We start from the raw sequence: 23,464 nt of genomic DNA, 5'->3' as shown, positions 1-23,464 counted from the left end.
TAAAATTGTCTGTTTTAGTTTCTAATATGATAAAAATTGATAGTTACAACTCACCCAAACAGAAGCCCTTTAAGGACCTCAGTAGTTTTTTACTGTAAAAGGATCCTGAGACCAAAAATGGTTGTTTACAGTTTGTGTCACTACTGAGAGTTTATCTTAATTTTAACATAAATTCTATATTTTGAATGATTATTGCTGGTGTAATACTTTGATACATACTATATTTTTTGAAGTTGATCTTGCTTTTTGCAGCATTGTGCCCTCTTATGTTCTAACATATTACACCTTGATTCTTTTATCTTTTCTGGATAGGTGATCAAGTCACATCCCTTCCTATCCTTATGTATCTTCTTTCTTTTTCTTTCCTTGTAGCACCATTCATGACTTTCAATTCCATGTCGAAGAACAGCAGAAACAGTGAGTAGCCTTACCTTCTTTCTGATTATAAAATAGTGTATGTAAAAGTCCCACTTATATGCTATTTGTTTGTTTTCTAGCATGTATTCTTTATCTAGCTAAGTCCCCTTCAATTTCATGTTGTAAAAAAGTTTGCAAAAAAAAAAAAAATCATAAGTCGACATACCTATATCAAAAAGTTATGTTGTAACCTAAAACTCATGCAGTATTACATCAATTATACACAAATTTTAAAAATCATAAATTGGAGTTGAATATTAGAAAATTTACACCTCCCTTGATCAAAAGAATTCTATCATTTTTCTCTTTTAGTTTATTTATGTGATAAATCACATGACATTGCACCATCTTGTTGTTCATGGGATAAACCAACACCACTTGACCATAATTTACTAATTTTTCTACATCATTTCATTTGATTAGGTGATGTCCTGCAATGGATTTTAAAATTTGTTTGGATAGGTAAAGTGGGCCCATAATTGTCTCTTACAACAGTCTACCTGGTTTTAGAATTTAGAATGATGAAATCAGCTTAGTAGAGTTCAGATTTTTCCCCTTTCCCCCCTTTTATGTGAAGAGTATGTATAAGATTTAATCAGTTGTTCCTCAAAGGTTTATGAGCACTTACTTGTAAACCCACTGGGTCTAGTGAATTATAGGAAGGGAAGGTCTCTAACCATTTCCACTTCTTTAAAACTTTTTTGAAATGGTTTCTATTTCTTTTTCATACTACTTTTGCAATTTTATGTGTCTCTGAGAATTCATTCCATTTCTTATGTTTTATTACTATTTCATTAATTTTAAGATAGCCATTATTTCTATAGTTATTTCTGATTTGAATTTTATGCTTTTTCATTGGCATTTTCACCTTGGCTTTATCTTTATTATTATTATTATTATATTGTAGTGGTTTTTGCCATACATTGACATGAATCAGCCATGGATTTACATGTGTTCCCCATCCCGATCCCCCCTCCCGCCTCCCTCTCCATCCCATCCCTCTGGGTCTTCCCAGTGCACCAGCCCTGAGCACTTGTCTCATCAAGGGTGAAACAGATCACCAGCCCAGGTTGGATGTATGAGACAAGTGGCTTTATCTTGTTAATCTATCACCCAGTTTGGGTTGTATTAAGTATGATTTTCTGGATGTTTCTTCTAAATACATTTTAAAATGTGCATTCCCATTGTAGTACTCTTTTAGCTTAAAACTTTGATGTTTGTTACTTAAATTATCTTTGTAAATATTTCTTCATCAATTAATATTGACACAAATGATTGCTTAATAAATCTAACTCATGGAATTTGGAAGGTTATCCTTTCTCTACTTATTTTCAATTTTAGTGTATTATAATCTACATATTATTTGTACTTGGAAATGTATGGAGGATTTCTCTATGTCCTAAAACAAGGTCAGTCAGTTCAGTCACTCAGCCACGTTTGACTCTTTGTGACCCCATGGACTGCACCACAACAGGCTTCCCTGTCCATCACCAACTCCCGGAGCTTGCTCAAACTCATGTCCATTGACTCAGTGATGCCATCCAACCATCTCATCCTCTGTCGTCCCCTTCTCCTCCTGCCTTCAATCTTTCCCAGCATCAGGGTCTTTTCCAGGGAGTCAGTTCTTTGCATCTGGTGGCCAAAGTATTGGGAGTTCCAGCTTCAGCATGAGTCCTTCCAATGAATATTCAGGACTGATTTCCCTTAGTATTGACTGGTTTGATCTCCTTGCTGTCAAGGGACTCTGATAGCTCTGATAGGTAAATTTTTGTTAAAGTCCTCTATGTGCATGAAAGAAATATTTAATCTCACTTAGTACACAGCCTACCTATGTCCAGGAGCTAACATCTGAATGTTATTAATCCATTGGAATTGTTGTTGCTGTTCACTCATTAAGTTGTGTCTGACTCTTTGTGACCCCATTGGCTGCAACACATCAGGCTCCTCTGTCCTCCATTATCTCCCAATGTTAGCTCAGATTCATGTCCATACAGCTGGTGATGCTATCTAACCATCTCACCCTCTGCAGCCCCCTTCTCCTTTTGCCTTCAATCTTTCCCAGCATGAGAGTATTTTCCAATGAGTCAGCTGTTTCCATCAGGTGGCCAAAGTATTGGAGCTTCAGCAACAGTCCTTCCAATGAGTGTTGAGGGTTGATTTTCTTTAAGACTGACTAGTTTGATCTTGCAATCCAAGGGACTCTCAAGAGTCTTCTCCAATACCACAATTCAAAAGCATCAATTTTTCACCACTCAGCCTTTTTTATGGTTCAACTTTTCCCATTTGTATGTGGCTACTGTAAAAATCATAGCTTTGACTATACGGGCTTTTGCCAGAAAAAGGATGTCTCTGCTGTTAAATACACTGTCTAGGTTTGTCGTAGCTTTCTTTTCAAGTAGCAAGCAAAGGCTGCAGTCACCGTCAACAGTGATTTTGGAGCCCAAGAAAATAAAATCGGTTACTGCTTCTGCTTTTCCCCTTTCTTTTGCCATGAAGTGATGGGACTGGATACCATGACCTTAGTTTTATTAATGTTGAGTTTTAAATCAGCTTTTTCACTCTCCCCTTTCACCCTTATCAATTTCATTTAATAACTTCCAAATTGCGTTTCATTTCAGAACTCTGTTAAAATTTCCAACTTTAATTTAAAAATCTATCTAGCATTGACTTTGTAACGATTTCACTGAAGTTGTTTTGAATATTTATTCCTAATATTCAACCTGTATATCATCATATAGGTTAATTATATATATATGCAGGTCGCTACAATGTTCTTTTAACTTTCATAAAATATTCCCCTTTAACACTTCCTATGTGTGTAAATTTTCCACTTCCTTCTGCTTTTAAACTAGTAATATTTTCCTACACAGCCTTTTTACAACAACATCACAGTTAAAAATGGATAACTAGATTAAGAATAATCCCTTGATATTATTCATAACCCATCATTCATTCATGTCATAGTAAAAGTCTTCTCTAATTCCTTAAAAACTCTTTATAAATATCTTATGTAAATTAGCATATAATCTACTACCCTATATTGCATATGGTTGTTATGTCCCTTGAATTTCGTGACCTTGGCTTATTGATGAGGCCAGATCAATTGTTCTGTGGAACATGTCAGGTTCTGGATTTTCTGATTGTGTCTTCATGGTGTCATTTAGCTTGTTCCTCCATCCTCTGCATATGATCAATCTTTCTGATGCTCATCTATTCCAGTGGACACATTTTCAATCTGGTTCCAGAATCCTTTAACATTAACAATTGCTCAGTGAAAGTTCAATTGAACTGTTGCAGAGATGTCCTAGGCTTGCTTCCATGTCCTGGGCCATTTCTTCAGGGAATCTGGTTCCTTTTATTGGCATATGGTGTAGGGACTTCCCTCGTGGCTCAGACGGTAAAACGTCTACCTACAATTTGGGAGACCCGGGTTCAATTCCTGGGTTGAGAAGATATGGAGAAGGAAATGGCAACCCACTCCAGTATTCTTGCTTGGAAAATCCCATGGACGGAGGAGCCTGGTAGACTACAGTCCATGGGGTCACAAAGAGTCGGACACGACTGAGCGACTTCACTTTCATTTTCTTTCAACAGAGATATTATGATTATTGTTTCATTACATTTTTTTTCTTTGCCTTCAGGATTGTTTCCCCATCATTCCTTTGGTGCACATTTGCCCAGCATATATTTGTCCATCTTTTTATTTTCAAGCATTCTCTTCAGTTCCTACAAAATACATTGACAGAAATGAGTACTAATAAAATAGTATTAAAATAAATATGAATTGGGTACTCAATTAAAGGCAAAGACTCTCAGTGAAAATTTATAAATCCAAGATCCAAACATATTTCTGAGAACAGGCACAGCATTCAAAAGAATATGACCCTGACCACCTATGTCTGTCTTGATTACAAACCTAAATCTTTTATTTCTTTTCATCACTGTTAACAAAAACTTAGAAGCCAAACTATGTCTTCAGCATTTAGTGTATGGGATCTCATTTTATTTTTATCACACAACTAAATGGTAAAAAGTATTATGACTTATTCCATCTTACTGATGAAGATTATGAGTCCCAGACAAGCTAAGCAAATGAATATTTAGGATGGTGGTGGTTTAGTCACTAAGTCATATCCCATTCTCACGACCCCATGGACTGTAGCCTGCCAGGTTCCTCTGTCTATGGGATTTCACAGGAAAGAATACAGGAATGGGTTGCCATTTCTTCTCCAGGGGATCTTCTTTGACCCTGGTATTGAACTTGCATCTCCTGCATTGCAGGTGAATTCTTTACTGCTGAGAAACAGAGCTCTTCGGTTGCCATTTAATCTATGTTAGAGCCTCTCTTTTAATCACTGTGCCTTCATTATGTTTCTAATCTCCCCAGATGCAGCATTCTGGTCTGGTCAGAACTACAGCACAGTGTCTGAATTCATCCTCATCGGCTTCTCCAACTTCCCTCAGCAGCTCCTGCCCACCTTCTTCCTGCTGTACCTGCTGATGTACCTGTTCACACTGCTGGGGAACCTGCTCATCATGGGCACCATCTGGAGGGAGCACAGCCTCCACACCCCCATGTACCTCTTCCTGTGTGCCCTCTCCATCTCCGAGATCCTGTTCACTGTTGCTATCACCCCTCGAATGTTGGTGGACATGCTGTCCACCCACCGCTCCATCACCTTTGTGGCCTGTGCCAGCCAGATGTTCTTCTCCTTTACGTTTGGCTACACCCACTCCTTCCTGCTCATGATCATGGGCTATGACCGCTACGTGGCCATCTGCCACCCCCTACACTACAACATGCTCATGAGCACCCATGACTGTGCCCGTCTTGTGTCCTGGTGCTGGGCTGGTGGCTCAGTTGTGGGGTTGATGGTGACATTGATAGTTTTTCACCTCAGCTTCTGTGGATCTAATGAGATTCACCATTTTGTCTGCCATGTGTTTTCCCTCTTGAAGTTGGCCTGTGGGAAGGAGACAGCCTCTGTCACCATGGTTGTAATCCTGGTCTGTGTCACGGCCCTGCTGGGGTGCTTATTCCTCATCTTTCTCTTCTATGTCTTCATCGTGGCTGCCATCTTGAGGATCCCCTCCACTGAGGGCCGGCACAAGACCTTCTCCACCTGTGTCTCCCACCTCACCATAGTGGTCGTGCACTACGGTTTTGCCTCCATCATCTATCTGAAGCTCAAAGGCCCCCATTCTATGGACAATAACACTCTGATGACCACCATCTATACAGTCTTTACCCCCTTTCTTAGCCCCATCATTTTCAGTCTCAGGAATAAGGAGCTGAAGAATGCCATAAAGAGAAATTTGCACAGAACTTTCTGTCCCCTAAGCTTCTGATGGCCAGTTTGGTGGTATGGAACTGTGATGGATGAGAGGGGTTTAATAATATCTGCCTCCATAGAACTCTTGTAATTATTCAGGTCTGTAAAACACTCAAACTCCATCGAAGTTTGATGCATACTAGCTACTCACTTTTCTCCAATGTTTCCCACTGTTGCATAATTTGGCTCATCATAATCTTTTATTTATTCCCAGTGAAATGAATTCTATCCCATTATCTATACCTAAGAATGTGCTATCTATCTATAAGCAGGTGGGGAGCACCAAATGCATGGATCAGGACCTTAATATAGGTGGTTATCCTTGAATGGACTAGCAAAAGTAGACTTTAATTCCCCATCCCCCACAATAAAAATGAATAAAATTACCTAAAAATAATAAGAAATACCACCAGGATTGGGTCTTTTCCATATATGAAACACTGACATGTAAAGTAATTACTGACTGTTGAGAATGTTTGCTGTGGGTTTATCATATATCGCCTTTATTATGTTAAGGAGGTTCCCTCTGTGCCCACTTTCTGTAGAGTGTTTTTTTTTTTTAATCATAAATGGGTGTTGAACTTTGTCAACAACTTTTTCTGCATCTTTTGAGGTGATCATATGATTTTCATTCTTCAGTTTGTCAATGTGTTGTATCATATTGATTGTTTTATGTATATCAAAGAATCCTTGCATCTCTGGAATAAATCTCACTTGATCATGATGTATGATCCTTCCAATGTGTTGTTGGATTTGATTTGCTAGTATTTTGTTGAGGATTTTTGCCTCTATCTTCATCAGTGATATTGACCTGTAATATTCTCTTTTTGTGGTTTTGATTTCAGTGTGATGGTGGCCTCATAAAATGAGCTTGGGAGTGTCCTTCCTCTGCATATTTTAGAAGAGGCTCAGAAAAACAGATTCCAGTCTTTTTTGTCCAGGTTATGCAGCAGTTAGATTTTAGTGTTTTCAGGAGAGGGAATTGAGCTCAAGTTCTTCTACCAAGAAAAAACAAGTGTTGTCAAAGATGTGGAGCTAAAGGAACCCCCATGTGACATTGCTGGAAATGTAAATTGGTGCAGCCAACATGGGAGACTGTATGGAGATTCCTCAAAAAAAAAAAAAAATCCTGGGACTACTATATGATCCAGCTACTCCATTTTGGGGATATTTATCCAAAGAATACAAAAACACTAGTTCAAAAAGATGTGTGCACCCCTATGTTCATCATGGCATATTTTACAACAGCCAAGATGTGGAAACAACTTAACTATGGGATAAGGAAAATGTGAGATATATCTAATACAAAATGGAATATACTCAGCCATAAGAAGTATGAAACCTTGCCACTTGTGACAGCATGGATGGATCTTAAGCATATTACACTAAGTGAAATAACTCAAGTGGTTAAAGACAAATAGCATATAATTTCACTCTTTTGTGCAATATAAAAAACAAAGAAATAAAGACCACAATAAATGAACAAACCAAACAAAAGTAAACATGACACAGAGGGGAAAGAGAGAAGAGGGTAAAATGGGGAGAGAGGTCAACTGTGTGGAGATGAATAGAAAATAAATTTTTGATGGTAACTGTAATGTGTACAGAGTAGATATATAACGCTGTACACGTGAAACATACATAATGTTTCAATCAATGTTACTGCAACAAAAAATAAATTTTTAAAAATGAGAGATATACATAGGAAAAATATACTTATTCATGGCCAATGTAACTATGGCTATGTAACTTTTGTATGTAACCATGGCTATGTAACTTTTTTATGGTTCTGTTTCCTGAATTTGAGAAATGCAGATATCATAAGTACCTAGCTCATATGGTTATTGTTAGGATTAATGACTTACATATGTATCTGCTCAAATAATTATAATCATAAATGACTACCAGAGGCAGAGTAGTGACTAAGTCTTAGTCATTATGAACTACTATAACTATCTTTACTATCATGTTATATATATACCACACTATAAATATTTTACTACCACAAAAATTAATTTAGAAAACTAAAATAATTTTTTAAAAATAATATTATCTTGTACAGAAATAGACATGTAAAACAGTGGAATGGCATAAGTGTCATGGAATAACCCCATTTCAAAACCATAGATTATTCATTAATTCTTGTTGGGGCAATTAGTTAGCCATTTAAAAAATGCATTTTATCACCACGTGCCTATTAGAATGACTAAAATCTGTAATAGTGGCAACACTAAATGCTGGTAAGGATGTGGAACAACAGAAACTGTCATTCATTACTAGGAATGCAAAATGGTACAGTCACTTTGGAGGACAAATTGGTGACGTCCTACAAAACAGAACATAATCTTCCTATATAATCCATCAAACACACTCCCTGGTATTTACCCAAAGGAGCTGAACACTTAGGTTTACAAAAAAATCTGATTTAGCTATGCAATGGTTATAGCATATTTCTATATGAAATTGCCAAAACTTGGAAGAATCAAGATGTCCTACAATAGGTGAATAGATAAATAAGCTGAGCAATCCTAAAGGAAATCAGTTCTGAATACTCATTGGAAAGACTGAAGCTGAAGCTCCAATAATTTGGCCACCTGATTCTAAGAGCAGACTTCTTAGAAAAGACCCTGATGCTGGGACAGATTGAGGGCAAGAGGAGAAGGGGGCAACAAAGGATGATATGGTTGGATGGCATCACTGACTCAATGGACATTAGTTTGAGCAGCTCTGGGAGTTGGTAATGGACAGGGAAGCCTGGGATGCTGCAGTCCATTTGTTGCAAAGAGTTGAAGATGACTTGGTGACTGAACAACGACACCAAGACAATGGAATATTATTCAGCACCAAAAATTTGAGTTATCAATCCAAAAAGACTTTGAGGAGCCTTTATTGCACATTACAAAGTGAAAGGAGCCCATCTAAAAAGACTATGAACTGTATGATATGATTCCAACTGTATGATATTGTGGAAAAAGTTAAACAATGGAGGCAATAAAAAGACCAGTGGTTGCCAAAGGATAAGGGAGAGGGATGGATGACTAGGCAGAACACAGAGGATTTTTAAGGCAGTGAAAATACTCTGCATGATACTGTAACAATAGATACATCTGACTATATATGTTGATCCATAGAAGACACAATGAAAGTGAACCATAATGTAAATTATGGGCTTTGGTGATGATACTATGTCAACCTAGCTTCATTGATTGCAACAAATGTACTACTCTGGTGGAGGAAATTGATAATGTGAGACTCTCTGTATGTGTGAGGGGACACAGGGTAAATGGGAAATCTCTGCTTTCCTCTCAATTTTGCTGTGAACTGGAAACTGCTCTGAAAAAAAATTGTCTTAAAAAATAATCAGCTAAAACCAAATTTGAAATGGTTGCACAAGATTTTTGGTAGATTAAAGTTTGAGAGGTTGAAAATTTTTCCCGTTTTAAAAAATTAATTGATTTATTTTAATTGGAGGATAATCACAATATTGTGATGTTTTTGCTATACATCATCATGAATCGGCCACAGGTATACATGTGTCCCCACAAATCCTGAACCCCTCTCCCACCGCCCTCCCCACCTTATCCCTCTGGATTGTCCCAGAGCACCAGCTTTGGGTGCCCTGTTTCTTGCATCGAACTTGCACTGGTCATCAATTTTACATGTGGTAATGTACATGTTTCAATGCTATTCTCTCAAATCATCCCACCCTCGATCAGATGGTAAATATTTTCAGCTCTGCCGGTCACACTACCTCCATCACAACTATTCAGCTCTGCTGTCATACCACAAAACCAGCCATAGACAATACGTCAATGAATTGTCATGAGTGTGGTTTCAATAAAACTTTATAAAAACAGGCAGTGGACCCACATGCTGCAGTTTTTCACCCTTAAACCTATTGTATAAAAGCATTACAAGAAACCTAGTAGAATGTTTCCGACAGAAACAGCATTAAGGCACAAGAAACAGAAGGCAAAGGGAAAAGATTCATAGGCAAAATTACAATTTAGAATCTCTAATTATTTGCCGGCAAATCAAAAGGAACAAAACAATTTTGAAAAGGGGGAAGGCTTTGAATAGGAATAAAACAAAAAAGAAATCCACGTGGTTAACAAACAATAGAGATTTTTTAATCCATTAGTAATTGTTGTTGTTGTTCAGTCTTTCTCATGTCTGCCTCTTTGTGAACCCATGGACTGCAGCAGACCAGACTCCCCTGTCCTTCACCATCTCCCAGAGTTTGCTGAAAACCATGTCCATTGAGTCAGTGATGCCACCTAACAATCTCACCTTCTGTTGTCTCCTTCTCCTCCCGCCCTCAGTCTTTTCCAACATCAGGGGCTTTTTCAATGAGTCTGCTCTTCACATCAGGTGGCCAAAATATTGGAGCTCCAGTGTCAATCCTTCCAACGAATATTCAGAGTTTATTTCCTTTAGGATTGAATGGTTGATCTCCTTGCTATCCAAGGGACTCTCAAGAGTCTTCTCCAGTACCACAGTTCGAAAGCATTGGTTATTCAGCACTCAGCCTTCTTTAGAAATGATTCTTTGGGGGGGGGGCAGTCCTAAAATGGCAGAAGAATAGGACAAGGAGACCACTTTCTCCCCCACAAATTCACCAAAAGATCATTTTAACGCTGAGAAAATTCCACAAAACAAATTCTGGATGCTGGCAAAAGACACCACCAGACACCCAGAAAGGCAACCCATTCTCTTCAAAAGATGGTAGGACAAAATATAAATGATAAAAAGAGAGACAAAAGAGTTAGGGACAGAGACCCATCCCAGGGAGGGAGTCATGAAGGAGGAGAAGTTTCCAAACACCAGGAAACGCTCTCACCAGTGGGTCTGTGGGGAGTTTTGGAATTTCAGAGGGCAACATAACAGGGAGGGGAAAAAAAAACACAGAATACATGCCTTAACCACAATTCCCAGTGGAGAAGTAGCCCAGACGCTCACGACAGCCAGCAGCAAGCAGGGGCTGAACAGGGAGGTGCGGGCTCCATTGCTTAGGGTAAGGACCGGGTCTGAATGCCTGAAGGGCAATCTGAGGGAGCTAACATGAGATAGCCACCCAAACTGTGGGATAGCCTGAGAGAAAAAAAAGAGAGAGAGAGAGAGAGAGTGAACTTTCCCACAAAAAGTTCTAAGGCACAGCCTGGCCCACTCACAGAACAAAGGATTGAGCAAATACCAGAGGAGAGCTAGCCGGCTGTGGACCGGCCTAGTCCCCCACCGGAGGCAGAGAGGGAGGTGGGCAATAGCCAGAGCTCGAAGACGAGGGGCAATCTCAGCTCCAGAGGTGCATCCTCCACTAAAATGTGAGCAGGCTCCCAGTAGCTAACCAAGTCTTCCTGGGATCCTGGACAATTGACATCCACCAGGAGGTTTGCAGTCAGAGATCAGCCCCCCAGAGGAGACACACAGCGTGTCTGAGATGGTGCTCTCACTGTGCACACAGGAAACCGAGGAGCTGGGACCTGGGAGGTGATAAGATGCACCGCCCAGCTGGGAGAGTGTGCTCACCAAGCACCTGGTCACCTGAGCTCCTGGGAACTGGGAAGGGCACAAAATGCAGGCCCAACCGAGTTTATGCCTTTGAGGAGTACCTGAGAACCTGAACATGAGCGGCTTAGACCTGGGAAGTGCATGCAACCCCGGGCCCACTTTAGACAGTTCCCCTGCAGAGCAACCTGGAGCCTGAGCAGTGTAGACTGGGAAACCACACATGCCGTGAGCAGGGGCAAAGCCAGTGTGGCTGAGACACTGCGAGCACTCCCCACACACGCCAGTGATATTTGTTTCCAATGTTTCTTCCTCCCCACAGCACAACTGAGCAAGTGAGCCTGAATAAGTGACCACCTTCGCCCCCTTGTGTCAGGGTGGAAATTAGACACTAAAGAGATTTGCAAACATAGGAATCCAAAACAAAGAAGAGGGAGCCGATCTGGAAGTGACATGTGCAACAGGTTAAAACCCTGTAGTTAGCATTGACTACATTGGAAGGGGCCTATAGACCTTGGGAAGAAGTATAAGCTGGAACAAGGAACTATCTGAAACTGAACTGACCCCACACTGCCCTCAACAGCTCCAGAGAAATTCTTAGATATATTTTACTATTATCATTTTTTAAAGAATTTTTTTATTTTAAGTTCTTTATTACTCCATTGTCATTTATATAACCTATTACCTTGTAAGAAAAGACCCTATTTTAAAGCAAATTTCATATATACATTATATATATATATTTTTAATTTTGTACTTTTGAGAGTCCAGCCTCTACTCTAGATTTTTAATCTTTGCCTTTTGGTATTGTTATCAATTTTGTATCTTTAAGAAGCCAATCTTCAGTACCCATTTTTACTTAGGAGTGTGATTACTGTCTAGATTGCTCTCTCCCCCTTTTGACTCTCCTTTTTCTCCCCAGGTCACCTCTATGTCCTCCCTCCCCCTTCTCTTCTCTACCCAACTCTGTGAATCTCTTTGGGTGTTCCGGGCTGTGGAGAACACTTAGGGAACTGATTACTGGCTAGATCTGGGCTGTGGGGAACACTTAGGGAACTGATTACTGGCTAGATCTGTCTCTCTCCTTTTGACTCCCTCTTTTCTCCTTCTGATCACCTCTATCTCCTTCCTCCCTCTTCTTTCCTTTATGTAACTCCGTGAACTGCTCTGAGTGTTCCAGACTGTGGAGAGCAAGTAGGGAACTGATTACTAGCTAGAACTCTCTCTCCCCTTTTGATTCCCCCTCTTCTCCTCCTGGTCACATCTATCTCCCTCCTCCCTCTTCTCTTCTCCATGTAACTCTGTAAACCTCTCTGGGTGTCTTTCGCTGAGGAGAATCTTTTCACCATTAACCTAGATGTTTTATTATTAGTGTTGTATGGATGGAGAGGTTTTGAGGCTACTGGAAGAATAAGACTTAAAGCCAGAGGCAGGAGACTTAAATCCAAAACTTGAGAACATCAGAAAACTCCTGACTCCAGGGAACATTAATTGACAAGAGCTCATCCAAAAGCCTCCATACCTACACTTAAACCAAGCTCCACCCAAGAGCCAGCAAGTTTCAGAGCAAGATATATCAAGCTAATTCTCCAACAATGCAGGAACATAATGCTGAGCATTAAAATACAGGTGGCCAAAAGTCACACCAAACCTATAGACACCTCAAAACTCACTATTGGACACTTCATTGCACTCCAGAGAGAGGAGATCCAGCTCCACCCACAAGAACACTGACACAAGCTTCCCTAACCAGGAAACCTTGACAAGTCACTCGTCCAACCCCACCCACAGGAAGGAACCTCCACAATAAAGAGGAACCACAAACTTCCAGCATACAGAAAGGCCACTACAAACACAGCAATCTAAACAAGATGAAAAGGCAGAGAAATACTCAGCAGGTAAAGGAACATGATAAATGCCCACCAAACCAAAAAAAGAGGAAGAGATAGGAAGCCTACCTGAAAAAGAATTCAGAATAACAATAGTAAAAATGATCCAAGATCTTGAAAACAAAATGGAGTTACAGGTAGTCTGGAGACAAGGATTGAGAAGATGCAAGGAATGTTTAACAAGAACCTTGAAGAAATAAAAAGAATCAATCAATAATGAATAATGCAATAACTGAGATCAAAAGCACTCTGGAGGGAACCAACAGTAGAATAACTGAGGGAGAAGACAGGATAAGTGAGGTGGTAGATAGAATGGTGGAAATAAATGAAGCAGAGAGGAAAAAATAATCAAAAGAAATGAGGAAAACCTCACGAACCTCTGGGACAATGTGAAACATCCAAACATTAGAATCCTAGGAGTCCCAGAAGAAGCAGATGAAAAGAAAGGCCACGAGAAAATACTTGAGGAGATAATAGTTGAAACCTTCCCTAAAATGAGGAAGGAAATAGCCACTCAAGTCCAAGAAACCCAGAAAGTCCCAAACAGGATAAACCCAAGGTGAAACACCCAAGACACATATTAATTGAATTAACAAAGATCAAACACAAAGAACAAATATTAAAAGCAGCAAGGGAAAAACAACAAATAACACACAAGGGGATTCCCATAAGGATAACAGCTGATCTTTCAATAGAAACTCTTCAGGCCAGAAGGGAATGGCAGGACATACCTAAAATGATGAAAGAAGAAAACCTACAGCCCAGATTACTGTACCCAGCAATGATCTCATTCAAATATGAAGGAGAAATCAAAAGTTTTACAGATAAGCAAAAGCTGAGAGAATTCAGCACCAGCAAACCAGCTCTTCAACAAATGCTAAAGGATCTTCTCTAGACAGGAAACACAGAAAGGGTGTGTAAACTAGAACTGCAAAGTAAATGGCAGCGGGATCATACTTATCAATAATTACCTTAAATGTAAATGGGTTGAATGCCCCAACCAAAAGACAAAGACTGGCTGAATGGATACAAAAACAAGACTCCTATATATGCTGTCTATGACAGACCTACCTCAAAACAAGGGACACATACAGACTGAAAGTGAAGGGCTGGAAAAAGATATTTCACACAAATGGAGACCAAAAGAAAGCAGGAGTAGCTATACTGATATCAGATAAAATAGACTTTGAAATCAAGGCCGTGAAAAGAGACAAAGAAGGACACTACATAATGATCAAAGAATCAATCCAAGAAGAAGATATAACAACTATAAATATATATGCACCCAAACAGGAGCACTGCAATATTTAAGGCAAATTCTAACAAGTATGGAAGGGGAAATTAACAATAACACAATAATAGTGGGAGACTTTAATACCCCACTCACACCTATATATAGATCAACTGAACAGAAAATTAGCAAGGAAACACAAACTTTAAGTGATACAGTCGACCAGTTAGACCTAATTGCTATCTATAGGACATTTCACCCCAAAACAAAGAATTTCATCTTTTTCTCGAGTGCACACGGAACATTCTCCAGGATAGATCACATCCTGGGCCATAAATCTAGCCTTGGTAAATTCAAAAAAAACAAATCATTTCAAGCATCTTTTCTGATCACAATGTGGTAATATTAGATGTCAACTACAGGAAAAAAAAAACTATTAAAAATACAAACATATAGAGGCTAAATAACACACTTCTGAATAACCAACAAATCACAGAATAAATCAAAAAAGAAATAGAAACATGCATAGAAACAAATGAAAATGAAAATGCAATGACCCAAAACCTATGGGATTCAGTAAAAGCAGTGTTAAGAGGAAGGTTCATAGCAATACACGCTTATCTCAAGAAACAAGAGAAAAATCAAATAAATAACCTAACTCTACACCTAAAGCAACCAGAAAAAGAAGAAATGAAGAACCCCAGGGTCAGTACAAGGAAAGAAATCATTAAAAAAATTAGGGCAAAAATAAGTGCAAAAGAAACAAAGGAGACCAATGCAAAAATCAACAAAGTTAAAAGCTGGTTCTTTGAGAAGATAAATAAAATAGACAAACCATTAGTCATCAAGAAAAAAGGAAGAAGAATCAAATCAACAAAATTAGAAATGAAAATGGAGAAATCACAACAGACAACACAGAAATACAAATGATCATAAGAGACTACTATCAACAGCTATATTCCAATAAAATGGACAACTTGGAAGAAATGGACAAATTCTTAGAAAAGTGTAACTTTCCAAAACTGAACCAGGAAGAAATAGAAGATTTTAACAGAGCCATCAGAAGTACAGAAATCGAAACTGTAATCAGAAATCTTCCAGCAAACAAAATCCCAGGACCAGACAGCTTCACAGCTGAATTCTACCAATAATTTAGAGAAGAGCTAACATCTATCCTACTCAAAGTCTTCCAGAAAATTGCAGAGGAAGGTAAACTTCCAAACTCATTCTATGAGGCCACCATCACCCTAATACCAAAGCCAGACAAAGATGCCACACAGAAAAGAAAGAAAACTACAGGCCAATATCACTGATGAACATCGGTGCAAAAATCCTTAACAAAATTCTAGCAAACAGAATCCAGCAACAAACGTATTAAAAAGATTATGATTAAAAAGATACATTATGATCAAGTGGGCTTTATCCCATGGATGCAAGGATTCTTCAATATTCACAAGTCAATCAATGTAATACACCACATTAACAAATTGAAAGGTAAAAATCATATGATTATCTCAATAGATGCAGAGAAAGCCTTTGACAAAATTCAACATCCATTTAGGATAAAAACCCTCCAGAAAGCAGGATTGAAGGAATATTATATTCCTCAAAATAATAAAAGCCATATATGATAAACCCACAGCAAACATTATCCTCCATGGTGAAAAATTGAAAGCATTTCCCCTAAAGTCAGGAACAAGACAAGGATGTCCACTCTCACCACTACTATTCAACATAGTTTTGGAAGTTTTAGCCACAGCAATCAGAGAAGAAAAAGAAATAAAAGGAATCCAGATTGGAAAACAAGAAGTAAAACTCTCACTGTTTTCAGATGACATGATCCTCTACATAGAAAACCCTAAAGACTCTACCAGAAAATTACTAGAGCTAATAGATGAATACAATAAAGTTGTAGGATATAAAATTAACACACAGAAATCCCTTGCATTCCTATGCAGTAACAATGAGAAAACAGAAAGAGAAATTAAGGAAATAATTCCATTCACCATTGTGATGAAAAGAATAAAATACTTAGGAATATATCTACCTAAAGAAACAAAAGACCTATATATAGAAAACTATAAAGCACTGATGAAAGAAATCAAAGATGACACAAATAGATGGAGAAATATACCATGTTCATGGATTAGAAGAATCAATATAGTGAAAATTAATATACTACCCAAAACAATCTATAGATTCAATGCAATCCCTATCAAGCTACCAACATATTTTTCAGAGAACTAGAACAAATAATTTCACAATTTGTATGGAAATACAAATAAACCTCAAATAGCTAAAGCAATCTTGAGAAAAGAATGGAACTGGAGGAATCAACTTGCCTGACTTCAGACTATACTATAAAGCTACAGTCCTCAAGACAGTATGGTCCTGGCACAAAGACAGAATCATAGATCAGTGAAACAAAGTAGAAAAGTGAAAGTGAAGTTGCTCAGTCGTGTCTGAGTCTTTGTGACCCCATAGACTATAGCCTAGGCTCCTCTGTATATGGGATTTTTCCAGGCAAGAATACTAGAGTGGGTTGCCATTTCCTTCTCCAGGAGATCTTCCCAACCCAGAGATTGAATCCAGGTCTCCTGCATTGTAGGCAGACACTTTACCTTCTGAGCCACTGGGGAAGTCCACAAAATAGAAAGCCCAGAGATAAATCCACACACCTATGGACACCTTATCTTTGACAAAGGAGACAAGAATATACAATGGAGAAAAGAAGATCTCTTTAACAAGTGGTGCTGGGAAAACTGGTCAACCACTTGTAAAAGAAGGAAACTAGAACACTTTCTAACACCATACACAAATACAAACTCAAAATAGATTAAACACCTAAATGTAAGACCAGAAACTATAAAACTCCTAGAGTAAAACTTTCTCACATAAATCACAGCAGGATCCTCTATGACCCACCTCCCAGAGTAATGGAAATAAAAGCAAAAATAAACAAATGGGACCTAATTAAACTTAAAATTTTTTGCACACTGAAGGAAACTATAAGCAAGGTGAAAAAAAACAGCCTTCAGAATGGGAGAAAATAATAGCAAACGAAGCAACAGACAAAGGATTAATCTCAAAAATATACAAGCAACACCTGTGGCTCAATTCCAGAAAAAGCAATCACCCAAGCAAAAAATGGGCCAAAGAACTAAACAGACATTTCTCCAAAGAAGACATACAGATGGCTAACAAACACATGAAAAGATGCTCAACATCACTCATTTTCAGAGAAATGCAAATCAAAACTACAATGAGGTAACATCTCACGCCAGTCAAAATGGCTGCTATGAAAATGTCTACAAAAAAAAAATGCTGGAGAGGGTGTGGAGAAAAGGGAACCCTCTTACACTGTTGGTGGGAATGCAAACTACTACAGCCACTATGGAGAACAGTGTGGAGATTCCTTAAAAAATGGAAATGGAACTGCCATATGACACAGCAATCCCACTGCTGGTCATACACACTGAGGAAACCAGAATTGAAAGAGACACGTGTACCCCAATGTTCATTGCAGCACTGTTTACAATAGCCAGGACATGGAAGCAACCTAGATGTCCATTGGAAGATGAGTGGATAAGAAAGTTGTGGTACATATACAGAATGGAATATTACTCAACTATTAAAAAGAATGCATTTGCATCAGTTCTAATGAGATGGATGATACTGGAGCCTATTATACAGAGTGAAGTAAGCCAGAAAGAAAAACACCAATACAGTGTATTAATGCATATATATGGAATTTAGAAAGATGGCAATGATGACCTTATATGCAAGACAGCAAAAGAGACACAGATATAAAGAACAGACTTTTGGACTCTGCGGGAGAAGGGAGGGTGGGAAGATTTGAGAGAATAGCATTGAAATAGGTATGTTATCATATGTGAAATAGATTGCTAGTCCAGGTTTGATGCATGAGACAGGGCGCTCAGAGCTGGTGCACTGGGATTGTCAGGGAATGTTTGACGGGAGGATTCCTACATGCTATCTCTCATGAGTCCTTTGTCCCTCTTCAAGCGGAACAGCACGCTGCTCCCAGGGACTGAGGTCATTGTGTGAGGCAAGCATGAGTCTCCTTTAGTAAACATTCTCCTTAGGACAAAACAGCTTAATCTCCTTCCCCTTTCTTGAGATATGGATTGTCTCCTGACCTTGTGGTAACAGTTGCTGTACATTTGGTTTTCTGATCTCTATCATTCCCGAAAGAAGTTTCTTGTACTGCAGCCTATATATACTCATAGAAAAATCATTAAAGCACCTTTGCTCCATCAGAGCTTAGGTCCCCGGGTCTTTTTGTCTCTCTCTCTCTCTCTCTTTCTCTCTTTCACTTTCTTATCGTCGACTCCGCACCACAAGGTTCCGGTCCATTAAAGGACCCCAACAAATGGCGCCAAGGAACAGGGACACTGGTATACGTGGCATATCGGGCGGAGTGACTCAGGGACCTATTGAGGTCGGTAAGTACTAAGGCATCGGTTAAACGGCTGGCCAGCCCCATTATTTTTCTACTTTACTTCACCATTTGTTTAAATTTCAGGGACTTCTGGCTTCATGGCAATGAATAGAGGCTTGCCTTTAAACAGTAGTTGAACATAATCCTTAGTTTCCTGATAAATGCAGTTTTGATTTAGAAATTTGGCTCCAGGTCAAAGAAAATGTTAAATGAGCAGCCAAACAAGGAAAAAATATTCCAATTGATCTCTAGCCCCTATGGGCTCTTATTAAAGCTGTAATTCTGCCATTTCAAGGTACATTCTAGCCCTTCCAATATTCAGCGACAGAACACTTATTACATAAATATAAATTAAATGATTAAACTTTACAAAAGGCCCAATTAAAACAATACAAAATATCTCAAAATTTTCTTATTAGCCCTGCCCCGGCTGCTCCAAATGCTTCTTCTCTGCTAACAGTCGCAACTCCAAGTCTCTCATTTGTTGGAACCTAATGAAAAGTTATGCTGATTTTTAAACTAGATTAGAAGCTGCTATTTCCCATGCTGTAATCGGAGAAGAAACCAAAAAATGGCTAGAGAAATTACTTGCTTATGAGAATGCAAATCAGAAATGTCAAAGAGCTATAGCTGCAATTTGTGAGACCAAAATTATTATTGATTATTTGAAAGCTTGTTGCAATCTAGGATCAGAAACTCAAAAGATGCAAATGCTGGTTGAGGCAATGGCTGCTACCTTTAGAAAAGGAAATGAAGGATGCTTTAATTGTGGAGATGAAAATCATTTAAAAAGGGACTGCCCTAAGAAGGCTAATAAAATACCAAAAAATTTGCCCTCGCTGCCATAGAAGAATGCACTGGGCCAAAAGTTGTAAATTTAAATTTGATATTGATGGAAAACCTATTCCAAGGAACTCCAAACAGGAGCAAATTCTCTTTTCCCTCAAACCCTCAACATCCAGCAGTACTGCCGTCGATATACCAGCCCTAAATGATTTTTTCCTTTACCCTCAAGCAGTCCCTACTAGAGTGCCTACCAGACTTTTTGGACCCCTGCCCCCACAAACTTTTGGTCTTTTGCTTGGCTGATCTAGTCTGACTTCTAAAGGAATTACTGTTCACCCTGGAATAACTGATTCAGATTATAAAGGAGAGATTCAAATTCTGATGTCATCTCAGATTCTATGGCAATTCAAAAAGGGGGACAAAATTGCTCAATTACTTCTTTTACTTTACATTTCTATTAATTCCTCTAATAATGTACGGACAGATGGGTTTGAAAGTACAGATCAAAAACAATCTTTGTGGACATCATTAGTATCTGAGTATGCCCGACCAAATATAAATATCAAAATTAATGGTAAAAGATTTTCTGGTCTCCTTGACACTGGATCTGATATCACTATTATTTCCAAACATTTATGGCCCAAATCCTGGCCTGTACAAAAGGTCTCTTGCCAAATTGCAAGAATTTCTCAAACTAAAGTACAAGAAGTTTATCAAAGTGTTGAAATATACTCATGTGAGGGACCAGAAGGCTAACCTTCAACATTAAAACCTTATGTGATAAATGTACCCTTTAATCTAATAGGAAGGAACTTACTTATATAATGGCAAACTCAGATATACATTCCACATTTTTCCTAGGGGCCACTGCTCATTTAACAAACAAAACAATTATTAAAATAACTTAAAAAAAATTATGAGCCTATTTAGACAAAGCAATGGCCCCTTACGAAAGAAAAATTACAAGCTACTAAAAAACTTATAAACACACAATTAAAATTGAAACATATTGAAAAATCTTGCTCTTTTTGGAACTCTATTTTTGTTATAAAAAGGAAACATAACAAATGGTGTTTCTTAACAGAGTTTAGAAAAGTTAATTCTTTTATGAAACCTATGGGTACATTGCAACCAGAGATCCCATCACCTATTACTATTCCTCAAAATTGGCACATTATTATTACTGATTCACAAGATTGCCTTTTAAATATACCTTTACACCCTTTAGACCGGGAGAGATTCACTTTCTCTCTCCCTTATCCTAATCATATCGGGCCTCATAAAAGATCTCAATAGACTATGTTACCTCAAGGTATGCTTAAAAGTCCTGCCACTGCTGCTGCTAAGTCACTTCGGTCGTGTCCTACTCCATGCGACCCCATGGATGTCAGCCCACCAGGCTCCCCCGTCCCTAGGATTCTCCAGACAAGAGTATTAAAATAGGGTGCCATTGCCGTCTCCATAACAGTCCTAGTATTTGTCAGAATTTTGTAGCCAAGGCTTTACTTCCTATGTGACAACAATTCCCTCATGCATATATCATTAATAATATACTATAGCTACAGAAAAGAAAAATGATATTTTTGACACTGAATGGCTATGATATTCTTTAGACTCCGGAGAAACCTGATGAAAATAAAATCTTTTTTGAAATTGCAAAACCGGTTCTTCTTGCACGTGCAGTTAAGAAAAGGTTAACTTGTTAAAATTTTTTTTTTTGAGCTCCAGTTCTGCCTGGGAAACAAAAATAGGCCTAAGAAAAAACCTTAAGTTAACTCTTATCATGTCCTTGGGATACACAGCCCACTCTATCTAGGACTCCAGCCATTAACAAATTGGTGGAGCTCAAAATAAATAAAACAAAAAGATATTTTAAATTTCAAACAGAGAACTATGCCTATGTATCTAAAATTATCTATGTCTCAATGTATGTCTTTGTTTTTGGATAGTGTGGAATTAATGAGCTCTATTTGGATTCAGCTTTACATGAACTAAAGGGTGTTCAATGTTGGGTATAATGTTTATTTAAATGTGAATGTGATTTAAATATAATTATTTGTTAATCTAGTTTGGACATGTCTTGAGTCATCAACATTATATAATACTTTTATTATGCCTTGGTTTAAGGTAAACTAAGTTTGTCAACAAAAAGGTAACTCTTTATATGTATATATATATATATATATATACAAATATATAGATGAGATAAAAACTTTTAGATAAGCTCTTAGAAATAATTGTATTTTTGATAGAATGATCTATTATCTATAATCTGGAGCCATCTCTTGGGATTGGAGTAACTTAGGTTTCTAGAGTTGTGCTGAACTAAGTAGTAGAAGTTTGTTGAATGGCTGGGTCATTTCCAAATGAAGTAGGATTTTGAAGCGTTAATTGCTGAACATTGGCTTACTCTTAAAAGGGGTTTTTCTTGCAGAAGAGCTGAAGAGATTTTGAGCTGTTAATGAATATAAATATATATTTATATATGAATGGATATATATATAATATAATATGATTTGAGAAATATGTTCAACGGTCTATAAAATGCTAACATACAAGACATTTCATGGTTGCTATAGAAAAGTAAAATATATGCTTTTAATAGAAAGATATAAGAAATGGCAAATAAAATGATGAATACAAAAATATTTTTTTAATTGTTGAAACATTATAACATTATAAACATTATAAAATAAAGTGGTATTTACATAAGCTTTACTAGACTAGTTTTTCATTGTTGTTCTAGCTACAGCAAATGTTCTTTTTCCAAATTAAACCAAATTAAAAACAAGAGAAAAATTCTGAGAAAACAATATTTAACAAAATTAACTTTGGTCAACAGATACATTCAGACTACAAATATATTAAAAAATACAGCTGAAATGCTTGGGTGGATCACAATGAAAACCACAAAGTATGGTATGTTTATTTGAAATAAACATTACATTTGTTTATTATGCTATCATACTTTGTTTTGGCCTTTTAACTTTTAAAGATATTTAGTGCTAAAATTTTAAAAAGGCTTATAACAAATGAAGGAAAATTTTATGGCAAATTGATGTAACTCATTGTCCTGAACTTTCTTCCTCTTCCTTCTTACATGTCTTGATCAATACAAATTCTTCTTTTCTAGGGGCAACACCTCTCTAAGGTAAGACTACACAACATGTTATAACCCATCTATCAACTTACTTCACGATAATGAGAACACCTAATTCTATAAAAACAGACAATGACTCTGCCTATATTTCTAAGCAGTTCAAACAATTTTTACATTCATTCTCTATTAAACAGATTGCAGACATTCCTTATAGTCCACAAACACAAGACATGATTGGACAAACACATTACACACTGTAGCTGCAAATAAAAAATTAAATAAGAGAAAATACACAGGAACACTTTTGTCTTCCTTGTCCAGAGCAAACTTTACTAGATTCTGGTGTAGTGTAGTCTTTAAGCCTATAACTACTGTTGGTGTGACTTTATTTCTGTTCCCAATCTGTAAGATTCTTAAAGCAGGGCAAAAACGGCATTAAAAAAAAAAAAAAAAAAAAAGACACCATTTCCCGAATGGATTATTTGTTCCTAAGAATATCAGAAATGTGGAATGTTTGCCTTCTTTTCAGGTCTGTCTTGGAAGTGTAATCATCCTCTTTAACACACTAAACAGTGAGATTCAACATTTGCTAAGCTGCATTTCTTTTTCAAGGACAAGGTCAAATATATTTGGATGTGAGCAACATTTCATTTGTCAAGCTGTTCTGCATCACCTTTTCAATAATTTCACTTAGGAAAAAATATTTGAATGGTTACTCCTAATCCTTTGCCCCAAATAACA

The 23,464-nt window shown here is 37.7% G+C and overlaps 1 protein-coding gene across 1 annotated transcript; it reads left to right on the top strand.

Annotated features, from left to right (window-relative positions):
* Positions 1-4,827: 4,827 nt before the first annotated feature.
* Positions 4,828-5,766, top strand: LOC122700905 (olfactory receptor 10H3-like). The gene has a single exon (XM_043913936.1). It carries the CDS (start codon positions 4,918-4,920, stop codon positions 5,764-5,766), a length of 849 nt encoding a protein of 282 aa, XP_043769871.1. The 5' UTR covers positions 4,828-4,917.
* The last annotated feature ends 17,698 nt before the right edge of the window (positions 5,767-23,464 follow it).

The sequence above is a fragment of the Cervus elaphus genome, chromosome 9, assembly GCF_910594005.1.
Source record: "Cervus elaphus chromosome 9, mCerEla1.1, whole genome shotgun sequence".
NCBI lineage: Eukaryota > Metazoa > Chordata > Mammalia > Artiodactyla > Cervidae > Cervus > Cervus elaphus.
The sequence above is the reverse complement of the archived record's forward strand: the minus strand, read 5'-3'. Positions and strand labels throughout refer to the sequence as shown.